Source organism: Artemia franciscana, chromosome 9, assembly GCF_032884065.1.
Source record: "Artemia franciscana chromosome 9, ASM3288406v1, whole genome shotgun sequence".
Lineage (NCBI taxonomy): Eukaryota > Metazoa > Arthropoda > Branchiopoda > Anostraca > Artemiidae > Artemia > Artemia franciscana.
Window position 1 is genome coordinate 34,986,839 of NC_088871.1, and position 19,402 is coordinate 35,006,240.

General features: G+C 36.3%; 1 protein-coding gene across 2 annotated transcripts in view; it reads left to right on the forward strand.

The window, feature by feature from the left end:
- Positions 1-19,402, forward strand: part of LOC136031329 (serine beta-lactamase-like protein LACTB, mitochondrial) — a 53,825-nt gene that overhangs the window by 25,735 nt on the left and 8,688 nt on the right. The window contains exons 5-7 of one of the 2 annotated variants that reach the window (XM_065710812.1): positions 4,928-5,106; positions 9,711-9,860; positions 14,852-15,413. In XM_065710812.1, coding sequence (XP_065566884.1) covers positions 4,928-5,106; positions 9,711-9,860; positions 14,852-15,024 — 502 coding nt within the window. In that variant the 3' untranslated portion in view covers positions 15,025-15,413. Of the gene's footprint in view, positions 1-4,927; positions 5,107-9,710; positions 9,861-14,851; positions 15,414-19,402 lie in introns of those variants that run through there. The other variant, XM_065710813.1, reaches the window with a different exon arrangement.

The window sequence follows — 19,402 nt, forward strand, 5'->3', positions numbered from 1 at the left end:
TCATTTTTGTTGTAACATTTTGAACTGAAATTTAAGCATATATGCAAAAACCGACACTTTTTGTTCAGTCTGCAAAACCCTCGTTCAAAGAACCAGCAAAGTGTGTTGTATTTACGAGTGGTACTGCCTGTTTTACCGTCGTATGTTCTTACGTCACTTTTCTCTACGAGCGTCGGAGGGTGTGCGTTTGCACTAGCTGATGACGTATCACCAGGATTCATTTATGTTTTACACTTAATTATCAAGGGGTGCATTTCGATTAGCAACAGCGATATCTTTGTCCGTTTGCGTTGACTGGGTAACTTGGTCACAGGAGGTTTGCGAAGGGGTACAAGGGCGGGTTTTGATAGCCACCGAGAGTAAATATCTTTACTCTTTGAATAGGGATTTGGGAGAATATTCACTTAATGTCTTGTATACAAATTAAATAAAAAATGATTTAGCAGATTATATTAAAAAACCAATAAATAATACTGCTCAACCTGTTATGTACAAACCTTCTAGACTAGCTGCCAAAAAGACAAGATTAGCTTTAAGAGCTTGTTTGTAAATGTTTTTTATTCCATTTGAATGAATTGTCTTTTTCACTTCGCTTGATGTACCAGTCGTAGCTGAACTTTCCTGAAGTAATGATACTATGACTGTTTTGAAAAAATATTTGAATTTCAAAGATTGCATTTTAATGTCAATACTTTTATATTCTTCGTTTTTCTTTTTATTTGTTTTGGTGAGGACGGCCCATCGATATAGAGTGGACATGTTCATTTAAAGCTGCATTCCACTGTCTTACATAAAAAAAATCCCTATTATTCTAATTGTTTCTTATGATGGAAAGGCAGTGTGGTCTTTGTTGCTAATTAGGAACTGAAATATTCTTGAGAGAAGTTTAAACGCTCATTTGAAAGATGATGCTTATGCTGATGCTTTCTTTTTTGAAATCCGTCTTGGTGACATTAAATTGAAATTTCATTTTACACGCAAAAAATAATATTTTGTATGTCATCTGCGTATTAACCCTCGGAAATGACAGTGGCAAAAATGAAACCTCTGTCCACCTGATATTTCAGATAAATCTAATGAACTAGTGCCAAAAAGGTCAAGGTCTCAAATATTCGGTTAAAATCTTATGTTTGTTTTACTGTCAATTATGAGGTTTCATCCCTATTTTGAAGTTTTATTTTAGTTTTAATGTTGCTACTTACTTTCAGTTGAAAAAAAAACTTGTTTTGCATTTAATTTCTTGTTACATTTTCAAATTATACCCAGAAATCTCCCTTCTTACTCTCAAAAAAATGCCCCTCCCCAAAAATTAAAACTCACAAATATTTCATCCAGCTGAGAGTTCTGCCATGGAAAATTCTCCCCGGAAAATGGCCCCCAGAAAGTTCCCCCTGGAAAATTCTCCTTACTTTAATTTAAAAAAAACTTACTTTATTTTAATTTGATTTCTGAATCAAGCCGGGAACTCCCCCTCCCTTTTGCGGAAAACTTGCCCTGCAAAATCTCCCCCAATGGAAATCTCCCCCCCCCAAAAAAAACGTATACTCTCTAATAACAAATACTATATGTAAACAATGAATAAGGTGCTTAATATAAAGCCCCCCCCCCCGTGTAAAGTTTTTCCAGGAAAATTACCCGCAAAAAGTTTCCTCCCCATGGAAAACTCTCCCCTTTGCATAGCTATTGCCTATTTCAACCATGCTGAACCAAATAGCGATTTCAAAATTTTCATTATGTGTCGTGGGGGAAAAGGGGTATGGGAGGGGTAGTTATCCTCCAATGTTTTGGTCATTAAAAGGAACGCTATAAGTTTTAATTTCCTCTCGAATGATCCTTCTCCCAATTATCTAGGACCATGGGTCTGACATAATCACCCTGGAAAAAGCACACGCAAAAAACACATGAACACGTATCCATGATCTTTCTTCTCGTGTCAAATTCAACATTGTTGTAGATAGGAGCTTGAAATCTTTCCAGGGTTCTCTGATATACTGATTGAATGAGCTACCATTGAATGAGGATGGTCTATTCACTGCGGTTTTCCAGCCCCCCTCCTCTCTTGAAAATCCGAAAACATCAAATTGTATTTTAGCCTTTATATCACTGATATGTCTTCTTTTGTTGTCTTTTTTTATGCTTTTCCAAGTTTAGAGTAGCGTTGGCTCTTTCAAAAGTGGTTCGCTCTTTACTAGTTTCTGACTAAGAAAATCCTCAAGCTTATTAACTTAATTATTCTTATAAAATTTACAGTGAATATGCCTTGTAATAGCAGAATGGATAAAGCCGATTGTTGCGACTGTAAAATCTCAAATTTAATCCTGCTTATTGCAGGGACAAATTTTGTTCTTTCTACAGATATTATATTCCATGGTTGTTTTTTTCGCATTACGACTCAAACAATATTGTTCTTTTTTATAGCCAAAAAATAAAAAGCATATTTTATTTAAAAAAAAACAACAACAACTAACCCAGCTGCAAACGGCTGGTCAAATATTACTTTCGAGCGTAATAAAAAGGAGAATGGTGACGAAGAAAAATTAAAATAGATTTCGATACGCTGGCCTTAAACATCTGACGATCGCTTCTAAACATTTGATTAGGTCCAGCTATATGTAATGCAAAATGAAAAATCCAGAGAGAGAACCATCTACACGAGGAGTAGTGAGTCACCGCTAATATGAGCATTAGGCCGTTGGAAGTTAAATTAGTTTTTGCACATGAATTGAGGGTGAATTAGTGCTAAGAAGCTATGGTAATAAAATAGCACTTCCCAACTTTCTGCAGTGATTCGTTTAACACTATGACCCATAGAGAAACTACATTGAAAGACATCGCTCTTTACTAACGAAAGTAAAACAGTTCAAAATAGGGATGATACCTTTTTCTTGACAGTGAATAGATATAAAATTATTAAACTGGATATTTCGAACACATATACAGTGTTCATCATCAGCAGTAAAACTGTATGTGTGTAGTATGAACACTGTATATGTGTTCGAAATATCCAGTTAAATGATTGTATATCTATTCACTGTCAATAAAAAGGTATCATCCCTATTTTGAACTGTTTTACTTTCGTCGTGGAAAGGCATTGTGGTCTTTGAAGTTATCTATGCTCTTTACTAAGTCAACGCTAATAGGTACAGATTACTCCAGTTTCCAGATTTTGAAGTTGCTTTGCATCAGTAACTCAACTCAAAGGCACTCGTGTGAAATTAATTCAAAAGAAAGCCGAAACAAATGTTATTCGTTATTTAGCCAAAACAAATTTATTCGTTATTTAGTTTGGTAAGAATAAAAAAAAGGTTCCAGCATAAAAGCTACCCGAATTTTTTCTCTGTTGTTTTTCCTGAATTCTTAGTTAGTTTCAATGAAACTTGAGGAGGGGTAGCCGCGTGCAGGCTCAAGGTTAGTCAGTGAACGGTAAACAGTGCTAGAAATTTGAGTTCATAACTGCGGTATGTCTTATTCTCAGTTCTTGAAACAATGCTCTAAAAAATACAGGAGAAAAGAAAATGAATGACCTAAAGAGTATCAAACTTTTAGCTATTAACCACAAATAGAAATATTTAAATATTATCGGTGTTAGCCAAATCTGTATTCTGATTATTGACTAGTTTTTTTTTTAAAGCAATACTGAAATTCATAGGGAATCATTGGGGATATAAAACACCCTTTGAAGTTACACATCAAGGGTTTTACGTCTGTAGCAATATTAAACCTCAGACAAAGAGACTGCAGAAGGCACACATAAAAAAAAAAAAAAAACATAGCGCATACCGCTTTGTGAAGATTTTAGAAAAAAATATTTTTTCCCTCCTCAAAATTTGAAATCCCTTAATCTCCCCTACAAAAAATAAAGATTTTCTTAAAACTTCCAACTTGATTTCTGAGCCGTAAGACAGAACAGTGTGTACTTACCAAACTACTGATATATATTGTAACCTTGTAATGAAACCTACTGCCTGCGAGCAATCTTTATAATGAGATATATTTCTCCATTTACCCATATTTCTCCAGGTACCCATTTAGAGCTGGGTCGACTCTGGCTGAGCTTACAGAGTCACGCCACTGACCCCCGTCGCAAACTAAATAACTGATCACAACTGGGATTGAACTCGTGCTCCTTGGACACAGAATTCCCACACCAGCGCACCAACCACTCAGCCAGGCGACATCAGCACTGATGCGATCTCTGCTCTCCAGGGAAAGTGGTACTGCCCGATGAATAGCATCATATAATTTTCAAATTAGCTAATGGCTGACACTATCTCATTGACACTGTCTCACTGACACTATCAGTTATGCAAGATAGATACTGAAGCGTTAATAATGCAGCTCTTCTAGTATGCATGGTTTGCCTTGTGACAGCAGAATGTATAACAGCATATTGCTGTCATACATGCTGTCATAACTCACACATTGTCACAACAATGCTGTCACAAATTCCATGATGAATGTGACAGCATAATTTATACTTCTTCTGGTGGTACTTATATTTAACGTTACGTTATCTTGAAGAAAGGTTTGACTTTACTGCCTTTTTGAAGAAAGTATCAGACCAGTAGCTACTGGATCCCAAATCCCTGAGTATATGAATGGCAAGTATTCGAAAAAATCTGCTACATAAAGTTTATACATCCAAAGAATTTGATGATGCTTTTAATGTCTTAAATTGTGATTCAAGATTATATAGCAAAAAATTGTCTAAGAAATTTTAAGCATTATCAAATCAGAGTCCACTCGTTTTCCACCCGACGCCAAATTGTATATACGACGTGTATATATTTGTGCAGTAGTTTGACCAGCCTCTGCTTGTGGAGTAAAAAAGTGAACGGGAGTTGATGCTGGTGCTAATGAAAAATTAAAATTGAAGACTAAATGAAGAATTAATTGAAGAATAAATGTTTTATCCTCTTTGTTGCAGGTTTTATGTGAGGGATAAGCATGGGAGACTTATGAACGCCCCCTACGTAGACAATAGTTACAAATGGGCCGGAGGAGGCTTTGTTTCCACAGTCGGTGATTTGATTCAGTTTGGAAACGCAATGCTCTACTCATATCAAAGAAAGGATGTAGACAAACATTTTAATAAGACCTTACCTGGTTAGTTTAACTGGGTATTTAATATCTATTTGAAAAATAAAGAAAAATCTGAGAAATGTTGCTTAAACTGCTTAAGCTTTCCGGCTAAATGAAAGACAAACGCTTAAGCTGGCCTCATAGAAGCGTTTTTACCCAAGACATCCCTTTTTGGGAGTTGTAGGCAAGAATAATTTGCTATAATTAAACAGTGTCTTATTTATAAGGTGGATAGAAGGCACGGTTCATGATTAAAATGTAGTTGCCTCAAACCGACTAAGAAATTTTTTTTCAGGGTTCATTTAGTTTTATCCAAAGATCGACGCATTTTGTGTATGATTTTAGCTCCTATCAAAGCTCCTATTAGTTTTTAGCTCCTATCAAAGTCTCAAAATTCGATTAAGAGGAGCAAAAATGTTACCACAGATGATTCTACGTGACAAGGCTTTATGCAGGGGGTGGGGGGTGGGGTGGGGTAGGGAGTTTGAACCCTTCCCCCAGGAAATGTTTGTCTGCCTCGTATAAACGTAACAAACACGAATATAAACCCTTTTTTGATGCGCTTTTTAACGTTTTTATTTTACACCCCCCCCCCGAAAAAAATCAGGATACGGCCCTACTACACGAACACAGATATTTGCAAAAAGTATCAGAGACCTGTCATGGACTCTTGAAGTACATGAGCTCATAAAATTGTCAGTACATACTTTAAGTTTGAAACTTATAAATGTGAAACTAATTACTTGACAAATAATTGTGCGACAACATTAAATATATATAGTCTTACCTAATACTTGATTCTATACCACAAATGTTGATCTGTATTAGTACCTGAGCGATGGATCGATATTCTTGAAAAGAATCGATAATTTTAATAGACGATTATTGCTTGTCGGAATATCTTCACACCTTTGTCCAAAATGCTTTGGCGTGTAATGCCATCGTAAAGCTAATTTTAAGCCTAATACGAAGAGGTTTCGTTCTTGGTTAAACGCATTCTCGCCAGTAAAAAGAACTGGCTGCTGAGAAAAATAAATTTCATTCGTAGCTTATTCAGAGATGTAAACTATTATCTTGGTTAGTCTTAACAGTAACGTGTTATTTCAAAAACCAATTTCTGGAAGTTTTTAAATATAGCCTTAAACCCTAAAAACCGGCGCTGGTATGAATCAAAAAGTACACCATTGGATCGCCATTGCTAAAACCCTGTGGAGGAAACTTACATATGAGTGTTTTAAGAAACCAGTAAGACAAACTTCTTTTGCCCAATGAACAACTAGCTTTAAGAAAGCTAGTTCTTGTTCTAGCTGTTTCTTCTCAACACCTGTTGCTGTTGTTTAAGAAGAAAACTTGCCAATTTGCCGAATAAAAGTTTAATTTTTCAACTCAAAAATTGCTTGACAATCCAACTCAAATTCCAAAAGTTATGTGTGAACATCTGTGCCATCCAAGGGCTAGTTTGCCTTGTCAAATGTATTTATCCCAAAAGTGCACTTTCTACACCTCTGCTCGAAGCTCACAATGCATGCGTCCAGCACATCTAAATAACAGTATAAGTTTATTGAATATTCAGTGTTTGATGCATCAGAAAAGTATCAATATCTTGCATATGAGTCATGTCAAAATGCCATCCAGAATGTCAAAAACAAACTAAATATTTGTAATGTTGGGTATATGTGTATTAAAGGATATTTAAAATATATCTTGACTAAAAAATGGAAAAAATTTTTTATTTGATAATAAAATTTCTAATTTTACTGCTTGCAATAGTGAACTCAACACATATTATTTCTTAAAACACATAACTAATATCAATTTTAATACTTGATACTTTATCTTGGTATTGAATAAATGAATGACTGTATTTAAAGCCATTTTTCAGGCCGTATACATACATATATAACAACAAACAAACTAAATTATGTAACAATCGACTTTCGAATAACAAGACCCTTCCGGACAAAATTTGATATCTAGATATTTTATATCTAACCTTTGTGGCAATCTGGCTATTTCGATACGAAATATCGTGCAGCAATAGATTTAGCTTCAGGCCTAAAATTAAATAACGCTATGAAAGAAGCTAAATTTTCGACTCCCTAGAATCGTTCAAGAATGGAAAATCTAGCATTAGGAATCAGTAAAGATAACCTTTAGTCTCGTTGTAATATTTTCAAAACGTAAATATTTACGCTCTTGATATCAAGTTTGAGGTTAAAATACCTGGTCAAACACAATTTAAAGTGCTATTTATGAGTGATATAGGTTTCTTCTGGATAGAAATGCTAGATTTATTTTATCGTTACCACCACTATCGTTGAGGATAAATATAAGGTCAACGGCTGCTCCTCATCTTATGAAATAGTTCGTTTATAGGTGAAAATTCGGTATTACTTTCTTGACTTGCATTGGTTTTAGGTCTTGTTCTTGCTTTGTCAAGTAATTAAATAAAAAAAAAAACAAGTTGATGAATCCTCATCAACGCCCCGCTCTTTACGCTAAAGTTTGACTCTTTCTCTCAACTCTTCTTTTTAAAACAGTAAAAAACTTTAGCGTAAAGAGCGGGGTGTTGATGAGGAAGCAGCCCCTTTCATATACGAAGTAATTTCTGTTCGTTTTAAGTTTTAATGTCGCTCCTTACTTTCAGTTAAAAAAAACTTGTTTTTTTAATTTAGTTTCTGAACGTTTTTGAATCAATGCATGTTTTGATTTTGGCTCTCCGCAAAGGAAAAATCAAAACGAAATTTGCATATTTATTTTTTTTTGGCTAAATGGCTTTCTCATAGTTTTGATCGAATCATTTGGAGAAAAAAAGGAGCGGGGGAGGAAGCCTAGTTGCCCTGCGATTTTTTGGTTACTTGAAAAGGCAACTAGAACTTTTAATTTTTTACGAATGTTTTTATTAGCAAAAAATATACGTAGCTTATAAATTAGCTTACGTAACGAACTTTTGTATTCTTATATTTTTATTGCATATACATAGGGGTTCACCCACACGTCAGTACCTCGCTCTTTTCACTAAAGCTTCAATTTTGTCCCAATTCATTAAGAATGACCCCTGAATCACAAAAGCCGTAGAATAAATAGTTGAAATTACTAAAAAACCTTTAGCGTAAAGAGCGAGGTATTAGGAGGAGGTGAGCCCCTCATATGCGTAGTAATTTCTGTTCGTTTTAAGTTGTAATGCTGCTCCTTACTTCCAGTTGAAACAACTTTTTCGTATTTATTTTTTCATTGTGTTTTTTTTAAATAATTCTAGAAAACCCTGCGCTCCCTTCATGGAAATTTTCTTCCCCCATTACAAATTCCTCGATGGAAAGTTCCCCCAACATACCCCCCTCTTCTCAACCCCTCCCCTCAACCAAAAAATCCCCCTGGAAACGTCTGTACACTTCCCAATAACCATTACTATATGTAAGCACTGGTCAAAGTTTGTAACTTGTAGCCCCTCCCACGGGGACTATGGGGGATTAAGTCGTTCCCAAAGACATAGTTATAAGGTTTTTCGACTACGCGAATAAAATGGCTATCTCAGAATTTTGATCCGTTGACTTTGGAAAAATAATTAGCGTGGGAGGGGGCCTATAAGCCCTCAAATTTTTGGGTCACTTAAAAAGGGCACTAGAACTTTTCATATCCGTTAGAATGAGCCCTCTTGCAACATTCTAGGACCACTGGGTCGATACGATCACCCCTGGGGAAAAAAACAAACAAATAAACACGCATCCGTGATCTGTCTTCTGGCAAAAAACACAAAATTCCACATTTTTGTGGATAGGAGCTTGAAACTTCTACAATAGGGTTCTCTGATACGCTGAATCTGATGGTGTTATTTTCGTTAAGATTCTATGACTTTTAGGGGGTGTTTCCTCCTATTTTCTAAAAGAAGGCCAATTTTCTCAGGCTCGTAACTTTTGATGGGTAAGACTAAACTTGATGAAACTTATATATTTATAATCAGCATTAAAATGCGATTCTTTTGATGTAGCTATTGGTATAAAAGTTCCATTTTTTAGAGTTTTGGTTTGACTAGTTTGAACTGTTTGACTAGGTTTCAGTGGCTATGCATGAATTACTAAATAAGAAAAACATTAGCTTTTATTCACTGTGTTAATACAACTCCAAGCTTTACTAGTCGGTCCTTTAGTTTTCTTAGAAAAAGATATTTACAGACAGCAAAAGCAATTCCTTGGCATTTCAAACATTCTAAATAGCATAGCAGGACTTGGCTTTATATTTTAAACAGCGAATGAAATCTGCTTTTATCTTCATTTGTTTATGTATGCACAGTCATTGAATGCTCTATAGTTAGTAAATCAAGTATTGTAATAGTTACTGAACAATATAGCTACTTAATCTATAGTTATTCTTAACCAAAGAAAAGACTTGTAAAAACCAGTGCAAGTGATAATACCAACACCAAATTTTCATCCCTATGAGGAGCTCCCGTTGGCTGGGGACCAGCAACGGATACAATTGGTAATAGAACCTGGTGGTGTAATTGAGCCCTTGTAATTGAGCCAAAATCTTGGTATACAAAAAAAAGTTAGGAATTGCCTCAGGGACATAAATGCTAATACTTTTGCTTCTTTTATTAATCACTTGCTAATGGTAATCCTTTTATTTAGGATATTTGAAGCGAGAAACAATGGAAATGATATGGTCTCCTATCATTAAAACCAAGTTGGACCGATTCTATGGAATGGGCTGGGGCGTAATGCCAGCAAAGAAGGAAATTGCATTTGGTGACGAAAATCGATACCACGTCTCCCACTCTGGTATGTATAGCTGTTTGTTATTTGAAACTAATTGTTTCAGTTTTTATTTTGGAGCTTTTCAAAGCATTGAATTGTTTGTTTAATGTGTTGCATGAACAACACCGGGGTTTTGTCCTGCTTCTTTGCCTTAGTCCATCGATTTAGCTCATGGCTAGAAAGTGGTAACGGTCTAACCTCTGCAGTTCTTACAGAAAGTTTGGATTTCAGGCCTGATTGATGATTATGACGTTACATGAAATCTGTTTATAAAGCTGTTTGGAAGGCTGTATATAAATCTGGTCTAGGGCCAAAAAGGATGTTTTCGCTATCTATTTACCCAGAGCGTACAGTATGTAACCTGGAGGAGTATTTTGCAGTCTGTGTCAGAGAGGACTATCTGAAGTCATGCGCTTAAGCTTTCGTTCTATTAAGCTTTTCGAGCTATGTTTCTGCCTTCGACCGGAAAGTCCCGTTCTTGCAGGTGAGCAGGCAGGCACCAGTTTCAGGTTGAAGCTGGCTAAAATCGAAATGGGCTTAAGGTATGCGATGATTACCTGACCCAATCGCTATATAAATTGGAGCTTTCTTTTGCTCCTTTCTAAGGAGTGATATTAGAATGTGAGTAAATCTACTTTAGAACCAAGAAAGATATTTCTTTTATTTTTCAACACTGGCCAGTGCTAACCAAAGAACATGAGATTAATTTTCCCATTTAAAATTGAATTTAAGCGATATACTGTTTTATAGATTTTGAGGTGCTGACAACTACAGTGTTGTGATACATTAGAAGCAACATCTGGATCAAGTTTAAACACAAATAGCTATTATGTCTTTGTCATTCCTGTGGCGGCGGGTTGGCATATTTTGCTTATTAGTGTAAATATTATTTGCTTCCTTTGCACTTGAGGGTAGGAACAATTTGATTTCATATGCTCTATGGAGAGGAAAGTGCGAGTAAAAACAGATTGCTAGACCACAATAAGCTTCCTGGTTGTGGCTTAAAAACATCAGTGAATTAGTTTACCTTTATTAGACCAAGTTCGTTTCAAGAGAGTAGAGCTTTTGTATTTCTACTGAAATATATGTTCTAGAGGGCACAAAATACATTGGTTCCATGTCGGCTATAGAGAGGGAGGTGTAAGTAAGAATTGGTTATTAAGGGACGGTAATCTTCGAAAGTCAGACGTTTAAAACTTGTGTATGGCCGGCCAGCCTTACACATTGGGTCCGGCCGGATTTGGCATCGTTGAGAGAAGTTTAAGAGAGTGCTACCGTAACGCCTCAAATGAAAACTGACAAGTTGTAAGTCATGATCCCCTAGATATAGTATTTATAGCTAATTGTTTGCGAAGGAGTAAAACCCAGGCGTTTCATCAATCGTTTGTTGAACTAGGGTAATCTTCCATGGGTGAGAGGCCAAAAACATTGGATTGCTAGGGCACCTCTTATTGTTTTTCGGTAAGGGTATCCATGGTTTTGACAGTTGTATCATCTATAGTTGCTAACCACCTCTGTTCGTGATTCACCTTGAGTTTATTATTTTTATGGAAAGTAATCAGAAAGCATAGAAACAAAACCAAAACGAGGGGTTAGATACTGTAAATGTATGTAGATATTGTAAATGTATCTGCATTTTATTTTAATTTTTTCCAGTATATTTGAGAGCATATTTTAGAACATTTAAATGTTCAACTGCCCTCAAGATTAACATTTTGTTGCCAATAATTTTAAGGGTACATTACCTGTATTCACTTAACACCTTTATTAACGAAACACGCAAAGGATTGCTGCAACATTTCGGGTTTTACGCTTGAATTATCATTTGAATTTATTTCTGCTCGTCTTTGGTTTTATGTAGCTCTTTACTTTTTTTCAAAAAACTTCTTTTGTTAAAATGTCTTCTTAAATAAATTTTGTTCGTCTTTAATTGACATTAAATAAAAAAAAACAAGCTTTTTTTTAACTGAAGGTAAGGAGTGACATTAAAACATAAAACGAATAGAAATTATTTTGTATATGAAACGCCCCGCTCTTTACGCTGAAGATTTTTATTGTTTTAAAAAGTAGAGTTGTGAGAAAGAGTCAAATGCCACTTAGACTCTTATTTAGACTTTTATTTAGTTCTACAGTAGAAGTTGTAATAGTAGCAATAGTAGTCACCGTCACAAGTAGTTGCAGTCGCTGTGGCAAGTTTCGTTGTCGGAGTCGCAAATAGTAGTTGTAGCAACAGTAGTAGTAGTAGTAGTAGCCTTGAAATTTTAAATTTAATACCCTCAGCCCTTCCTGAGATAATTCTTGATGCGCTTTTTGACAACTTACATGCGCATAGTTCTTTTTATTCGGTTCAACATCCCCTAAAAGTTTCAAACTAATATCCTTAGCCACTCCCGAGATATCGTAGAGACGCCCTTAAGACAACTTCGACGCACATAATGATCTTTGATTTAGTTCAACAACCCCCACAATGCCCTGAAGCTTCCAACGTAATAACATTAGTTGTTGTTTAAATATTGCACAGACCCCCTTTTGACAATCTGGATACACATAGTACCTTCTGATTTAATTATACATCCCCCTCAACTTTCCCTGGAAATTTCAATATAGTGCCTTTTCATTTAGTTATACACCTCCCTCGACTTTTCATGAGAGTTTCAACTTAATACCCTTCTGTTTTAATGGGATATTTTTTTTATGCTATTCAAACCTGGATGCACTTAAACTCTCTTGATTTGGTACAGTAGTAGTATTAGTAGTTATAGTTGTATCAGGAGTAGCAGTAGTAGTAGTAGTAGTAGTCGCCCTGAGGGTTTTTAACTTGATACTCTAACCCGTTTCTGAGATATTTCTTATTCGTCTATTTTACAACTTGCATGCATATAGAGCCTTTTGATTTAATTTTATATCCCCATCAACTTTTCCGGAAAGTTTAAATTTAGTAACTTATTCCCTTCCTGAGATACTTTATATATGCCACTTTGACAGTCTGGATACACTTAACCTCTTTTGATTTAGTTCAAGAGCAGTAGGAGTATTAGCAGTATTAATTTTAGTAGCCCTGAAAGTTCCAACTTAATACCCTTAGCCGTGCCTGAGATATTGCTGATTCGCCCTTTTGAAAACCTGCATGCACGTATTTTCTTTTGATTTGGTTCATCGTGACCTGAAAGTTTCAAGCTAGTATCCTTAGCCGCTCCTGAGGTGTCGTACACACGCCCTTTTGGCAACCTCTATGCACATAGTGATTTTGATTTAGTTAAACATCCCTCGCAACATGCCCAAAAACTTCTCACGTAATAACCTTTGCTGTTGTTTAGATATTGCAGAGACGTCCTTTTGACAATCTGGATATACTTAGTACCTTTTGATTTAGTCATACATCCCCCTCAATTTTCCCTGAAAGTTTCATCACAGTACCTTTTGGTTTATGAGTACATCCGCCTCAACTGTCCCTAAAAGTTTCAACATAATACCCTATTCTGTTTCTGAAATTCTGTTTTTGTGCCAGTCAAACCTGGATGCACTTAAGCTCTTTTGATTTAGTTCAGTAGTAGTAGTAGTAGTAATAGTAGTAGTGTTGGTAGCAGTAGGAATATTAGTAGTTGTTGTAGTAGCAGTAGCAGCAGTAGTAGTCGGCCTGAAGGTCTCTGGTTCATACCCTCAGCCGTCCCTAAGATACTGTTGATACACCCTTTTGACAACCTGTATGCCTATAGAATCTTTTGATTCAATTTTTATCCCCGTCAACTTTCCCTGAAAGTTTCAACTTAGTAACCTATTCTTTTCCCGAGATATTGTATCTATGGCCCTTTGACACCCTGGATGCACTTACCCCTTTTGGATGTAGTTCAATAGTAGTAGTAATAGTATTGGCTATAGTAACCCTTTTCACCTTAAATTTTCAACTTGATACCCTCAATTCCTCATAACATTTTGCTGATGCCCCCCGTTGACAACCTGTATGTACATAGTGTGTTTTGATTTAGTTCAATATTCCGTGAAAGATTTCTTATTATTATTTATAGCATTTTGGAGATCGAGGATCCAACATCTCTCTCTTTCCCAATATAAAATTATGCATGTAAGCTTAGTATAACTTGCAGAGCTTACACCCCTTGCCTTAGGGGCTACGTGGGCCATGTCATCCCCAGAACCATAGTTGCTTGATCTTTTGTCTATTTTGAACACAATCACTGTCTGAAGTTTCGATCGGATGTCTGTTGGGAAGGGGCAGCTAAAAATGGAAAGAGTGTGGGGGCTGGTTGTCTTCCAATTATTTTGGAATAGAACTCTAGAACTTTCAATATAAATTGAATTAGCCCCTTCCGAAGTTTCCGTGATAACTCCTTTGACATTGAATGACCTAATTAAAAAAAAACACATTAAAACCGTGTGGCTCTTTACCTAGGCAGCGCTATTGTGCTGCCTATGATTGTCTTTAAACATCTTATGATATGATCTTACAGAAACTCAAATATATGATTGAATAACTTGGGACGGATCCGTAAAATTCAGCTCTGATTCGGCAAATGTGTCAGTTGAAATATTAGTCTTGGATTCACTATTTTCTTATTAATATATCGAAATTCGGTGGGGTTCTAACACATCTTTTGAGAGACAGATCTAAAGTTTTCGTTTGTAATATTTATTTGAGTTTTTTAAGAAATTACTGCGAAATCTAGGCAAAAATTGGAAACTTCAGACACTTGCTGTTCCCACGTCTGGTCCTTTTTATAAGTCAGAGAAATAAATAGTTGATTTCTATGTAGAGAAACTGTAGTTAGCCATATCGTTAAGGGTTATATGGTTTCTATTCGAATGGTAGTTAAATTATGTGTGTGTTAAGGTATTTATTTTCCTGCATCATCTTCCCATGTAAAATTTCTGGAGACTTAGAAGATTTTGCTCTTGAGTATTTTGATTGGAATTTTATTCTTTTTTTTTGTAATATTGGAAAAAGACTACTTTAGTAGCAAAATATTAGCATCTGTTTCATTAAAAAAGATCGCTTTTAGGTGCAGCTGTTGGGGCTAGTAGTATTCTAATGATTCTGCCAAGTTGTAAAAATGACACAGCTCCAGCTGGTGTTGTTGTCGCAATAATTGTCAACATGCAAAACGTACATCTGGGCCATCTTGCTCTTGAAATTGCTGAAGAAGTTGATAGATGGAAAAATAATGAATTCTAAGCTGATTTTCAGACAACGTGAGAGATTTAAAAGTGATCTTTATTTGCACCTTTCACTATGAGTTGATTTAGCTTTGGTTTTTGTTCAATTTGAATTTGAAACGGTCCTAAATAATTTAGTTGGTTTCATTTAAATGAAATTAATTTGATTTAATTGGTTTAATTTTAATAGTTTATTTGAAATGACTTTGTCTTGGTTTAGTTTGAACTAATTTAATTTGTGAATTGGTTTAATTTTTGTCCAAAGTCTAGCCAAACCTATTTATCGAGTGATTCATTGACAAATGATTCATAAAAGGTAAACTGTTCAAGGTTACTGTCATTTTTTCTTCGCTTTTAATTCCTTATTTTGTTATTTGTTCTGCTTAATAATATAATTGTTGTTGAATATAGCTGCACAAGGTCTTTAGAGCCTATTGGCTATTTCCCTAACGTCTAACGTGCCTAACGTCTTGTATGCTATTGCCTTTCGGAATGAGCACATGTTATTATTATCTCAATTAAACATAAATTTTAATTCCGGTGTGTAAAAAAAATTGAAAGGAAAGGACAAAGCAAAACTCTTTCAGTTTAAGATTCTTTCAGGTCGAGTGGTTAGCACGCTGGACTTTAAACCCTTCTTCCGTGAGGATAGGGGTTCGAGTCCCCGGGTTGCTGGTTGTTTGGTTTGCACGGGGGTCAGTACGACTATAAGGTCAACCAGGTCGACCCAATTCTAAATGGGTACCTGGAGAAGGTAAAAAGGAAGGGTGTGCAAAAATACAGGATGGCTGGCCCCAAACACCCATTGAACATCCTGGCTGAAGGGCCATGAAATCGAGATCAGAACCACCGCTAAGGATTGTAAAACCCAAAGTCGGATTCTTTATCTTTTTTGCAATATTGATGTACCTGGATGGGTATATCTACTACTCCTATTGCTCACTGTAGCACTAATCCATCTGAGGCCAACAGGCCTCACAAATGTGTAGGACTGTACATATTTCTCTTCCACCCCAACCTTTTCAAATTTTCACATTTCACCCCTTCGGTGAAGTTCCAACCTCCTTTAAATCCTTCATCATGACCTTCCCACTCGCTTTGGGGACGACATGTTTATCATCCTTTATCCGTAAAACATGTTCTAGCCATCTCAACTTTCATTATTGCCCTGGAAACCGAAATAGAACCACATTTTTCCGTGCAGCTTGTTGCTTGACATACAGTCAGTATAAATGGTAGGACAGTTCTTCTGGGAAACATTTAACAAATATTCCTCTACCTTTCAAAGTGCCCACGTTTCAGAACCATATCTGACCACTGTCATTACTGTAGCATCCAATATTCTAATTTTGGTTAGCAGACGTACTTCCTATTCTTTAAAGCTCTTCTGCCAGACATACCTGCTAATAGAAAAGCGGACAACCACCCACTGTTTTTTTTTTTTTGTATAATTGTTAGAACGAAATTTGAAAAATTTCCTAGAAACTGAGGTGAATTTTAATTTGGGATATTGATCACCCCCCCCCCCAAAAAAAAAGAAAAATGAAACTAATATATAGGATAGTGCTAGTTGGCTATTTTGATTACAATCAAGTAATAAAATAGTTGTCAAGTGACGTAAAATTTATGTCACTTGCTGGCAGATATATTTTGAGTAAACTGGAATTTCAGAAAGTTATAATTTAAATAATTAAGATTTATTAACAAATAGGGATTTTTTGGGCTAGAGGTGTGATTTTTGGAGATATAACTGAGAGATTATACCGATTGACGGTTTTTGTTGTTAATTTTTTAAGAGTAGCTGTAACTTGACCTTGACCTGAACTTGGTCTGAATCGAAAATGACTTTGCTTTTTATTCTAGATCGTATGTGTATAAGCTAATCATTCACTACGAAATTGTTAAATAGTAGTTTTAGCAGCTAATTTCGAAGAAAAATAACTGTGCCAGCTCACTTCATATACAGAATGGGGTGGACCCAGGGGATGGTTATGGGCATGCCTCTCCAGAAGTTCCAGAATTAATTTAATTCCCAGAAGTGTCAGTTGAAGATGGGGCAGTTTGACATTTGCTCCTCTAGAATAAAAAAACATTTTACTCCCCCCCCCCCCACCAATTTTCATGAATTGACGGCACTGCTAATTAAAGCGGTGTAGGAGCGAAAATATAAATGTCAAAGCCTAAATTTCGCTAATCCCCCCCCCCCCCAAAAAAAACAACTAATTCTTTATCACAACTCCCTCTGTACAGGAATGTGTAACTAACTGAAAGAATGTGAAAAACGTATAAATATTGCAAAGATGGCTATTACGAAACCTTCAGCAGGGCCAACTGCCGTGTTCACGCGTCAGATGAGTTACAAACCTTCTCCCAGTAATGGGTTAAATTGCACGGTGAAGCAGAACACCATCGTGGGAGGATCCTCTATAGGAGGACAACTGCGGCAGGGCGTAAGATCCAGATTTATGGACAACGGCCTCTGTAAAGGGCTGCCTCGACCCTTTCGGGGTACCTGCAAGACTGGGAAACTTGCGGTCAATTTTTCCCACTTGAGGAGTGGCGCCCCTCGAGGAAATTATAGCCTAGTAAACAACACAGCACTCGTACGGGATTCTGATTATTGGATAATTTTCTGGGCTTGGTTTGTTTTGATGGGCGTTTTCGGGCTGAAAAACCTCTTCCTAGCTAATTTATCTACTATGGGCTGCCTCCCCGTAGTAGCATAATATTTGTAGGCATGAATATATAATGAGTCGGAGGTAATAGGCTTGGGACTGTCTGTGCAGGATTTCGACTCTTGTTGATAGAAGAGCATCGCCAAGTGCTGAAAACCATGTTGTGACCAAGATGGGCCCAGGATTCCACAAAGCCTCCAGCATACTGAAGGTCCCAGGGACTTCTTGCTGTCCGGTTCTAAGCCGGCTTAAGCGCTTCGGTGTAGACTTGAGAAGATATGTTGGTCCCCGTCCTGCACTGGTATCCGGGATCACTGCTTTTCTTGAGGCCAAAATAATTTCAAAGATTTAAAGAACATGAAAATTAGAACTTGGAATGTTACAACGTTAAAAAATGACTATCGCATCGACATTTTGACTGACGAATTCAGACGGTTTGAACTGGATTTATTAGGGAGTTTCAGAAACTCATATCCCAGGGGTAGGAAGCATGAAATTAGGTGACATAGAATTTGTTTACTCAGGAAGGAAGGATGGGGTACATAGACAGGGAGTAGGGCTCATGATGAATAAGGAAGCTGCTAAGTCTTGTTTAGGCTGGGAAGGTATTAATAATAGAATACTAATTGCTCATTTTATGACTAAAAAGTTTCGGGTATCAGTTATAGTAGTATATGCCCCCATTGAACCAACTGATGGAGATACTAGTGACTCCAGATGAATTTTACTTACAGTTACAGGAGCAAATAGACAGGGTACCAGGTAGAAATATGGTGTTTTTGCTAGGAGATTTTAATGCCCAGGTTGGTAGAAATAGGGATAGATGGTATCCTAGCCTAGGTAATTTTGGTGTAGGAAAAGAAAACAGTAATGGCTATAGGCTTTTTGCAATTTTGTAGGTATAGCAACCTAGTTATAACCAATACGGTGTTTGGTCACAAAATGGCCCATAAGTTGACATGGTATTCACGTGATGGTAAGACAGCAAACCTTATTGATTATGTTATTGTAAACAGAAGACTAGCAGGATCAATACAAGATACTAGGGTGTATAGGAGTGCCGTTATTGATGTTAAAAGTAAAGATCACCATCTAGTAGTGTCTAAGGTTAATTTAAAGCTGAAATTTCGGAAGAGTAACTCCCTCCCGGGAAGTTATGATGTTGGTAGACTTCAGGATGAAAATTTGAGAAAAAAAATTCCAGGAACAGTTGAGTACTAAACTTGAGGGTTTAAAATTTGACAATGTGGAAGATGGATGGAATAATTTCAGAAAAACAATTTGTGAAGTTGCTGATGGTGTCCTAGGGAAGAGTGCTAAGACAGCAACTAGGAATATTAGTGAAAAAGCTTTAGGTTTAATAGAGAGTAGAAGGGGTTTGTATAAGAATTATCTGAGCGATAGGGTCGTATGAAAACAAAAGGAATGTAAAGAAAGTGGAGAAAGCATTAAAATATGAACTAAGGAGATGTGAAATGGAGGCGATGGATAAAATTGCTGAGGATCTGGAAGATGCGGCTAGACGGCATAATAGTAAAATATTATACTGGCATGTTAATAAATTGAAAAGGGAGTAGCCGATCCGGACTAGTCCCAGTTAAAGATAGAAATGGGGTCACAATTAGTGATAAGGAAAAAGTTAAAGAAAGATGGGTGGAACATTTTGAGAATGTGCTAAACCGAGATACAGTTGCAGGAAAAGATATAGATGAAAATGAAAAA